Genomic DNA, 956 nt, shown 5'->3' on the forward strand with positions numbered 1-956 from the left:
CCCGAGGTTGGCACCCCCAGCCAGGCACATCTCACCACCAGCCCCTCAGCTGGACCCTCCTGTCCCCCCTCTGCCCCAGGGTGCCCCCAGCCTGGGCCTGTTCCCCCTGACCCTGCCACGTCCCTGGGATGGGCCCGGTAGTGCAGACGCCCCCCCGGGGGTGCAGGGGGGGGGCATGTGCCCCAGCTTGTCCCCCATCCATCCCAGCAGCTCCCCACAGGCCCGTGCCGGCACTCCTGGCTCTCCCCAGGGTGACGGCAGGGCACAGCCAGCTCACCGAGTCACCCACTTGTCACCCTGGTGTCGCCGCGTCTCACCCCTGCCAGCGGTGGCCGTAACACGGGTCTCTCCTTGCAGAACCGCAACCCCTTGGTGGCCGTCTACTACACCAACCGAGCCCTCTGCTACCTGAAGATGCAGCAGCACGACAAGGCGCTGGCGGACTGCAAGCGAGCCCTGGAGCTGGACGGCCAGTCAGTGAAGGCTCACTTCTTCCTGGGCCAGTGCCAGATGGAGATGGAGAACTACGACGAGGCCATCGCCAACCTGCAGAGAGGTGAGCAGGCACGGGGCCGGTGTTCCTCGCTCTGCCTGTCCGCCGGGAAAGGGTCAGGGAGGGCAAGAGGGAAGGCGGTGTCAGCTCTGAAACGCCCTTTCTCTCCCCAGCCTACAATCTCGCCAAGGAACAGCGGCTGAATTTCGGGGACGACATCCCCAGCGCACTGCGCATCGCCAAGAAGAAACGCTGGAACAGCATTGAGGAGAAACGGATCAACCAGGAGAACGAGCTGCACTCCTACCTGACCAAGCTGATCATGGCAGAGAAGGAGAGGTAACGTGGTGCGGGGCAGCGGCGGCACCCATAAAGGCTTTTTTAGTGCTATGAAGCCATCTGTGTGGGTGCCTCTGCCCTCCTGGAGGTGCGGCAGGGAAGGGAGTGATAGCATCCCTCCATC

At 64.4% G+C, this 956-nt stretch overlaps 1 protein-coding gene across 1 annotated transcript in view; it reads left to right on the forward strand.

Moving 5' to 3' along the window:
- Window positions 1-323: 323 nt before the first annotated feature.
- The window catches only part of STUB1 (STIP1 homology and U-box containing protein 1), a 2976-nt gene continuing 2343 nt past the window's right edge, over window positions 324-956 (forward strand). Inside the window, 3 exon segments of the mRNA XM_035895562.1 lie at window positions 324-556; window positions 667-832; window positions 834-900. Of these exon segments, the coding sequence (XP_035751455.1) occupies window positions 415-556; window positions 667-832; window positions 834-900 (375 nt within the window). The 5' untranslated portion in view covers window positions 324-414.

The sequence above is a fragment of the Egretta garzetta genome, unplaced genomic scaffold (assembly GCF_000687185.1).
Source record: "Egretta garzetta isolate BGI_Z169 unplaced genomic scaffold, ASM68718v1 scaffold140, whole genome shotgun sequence".
Taxonomy (NCBI): Eukaryota; Metazoa; Chordata; class Aves; order Pelecaniformes; family Ardeidae; genus Egretta; species Egretta garzetta.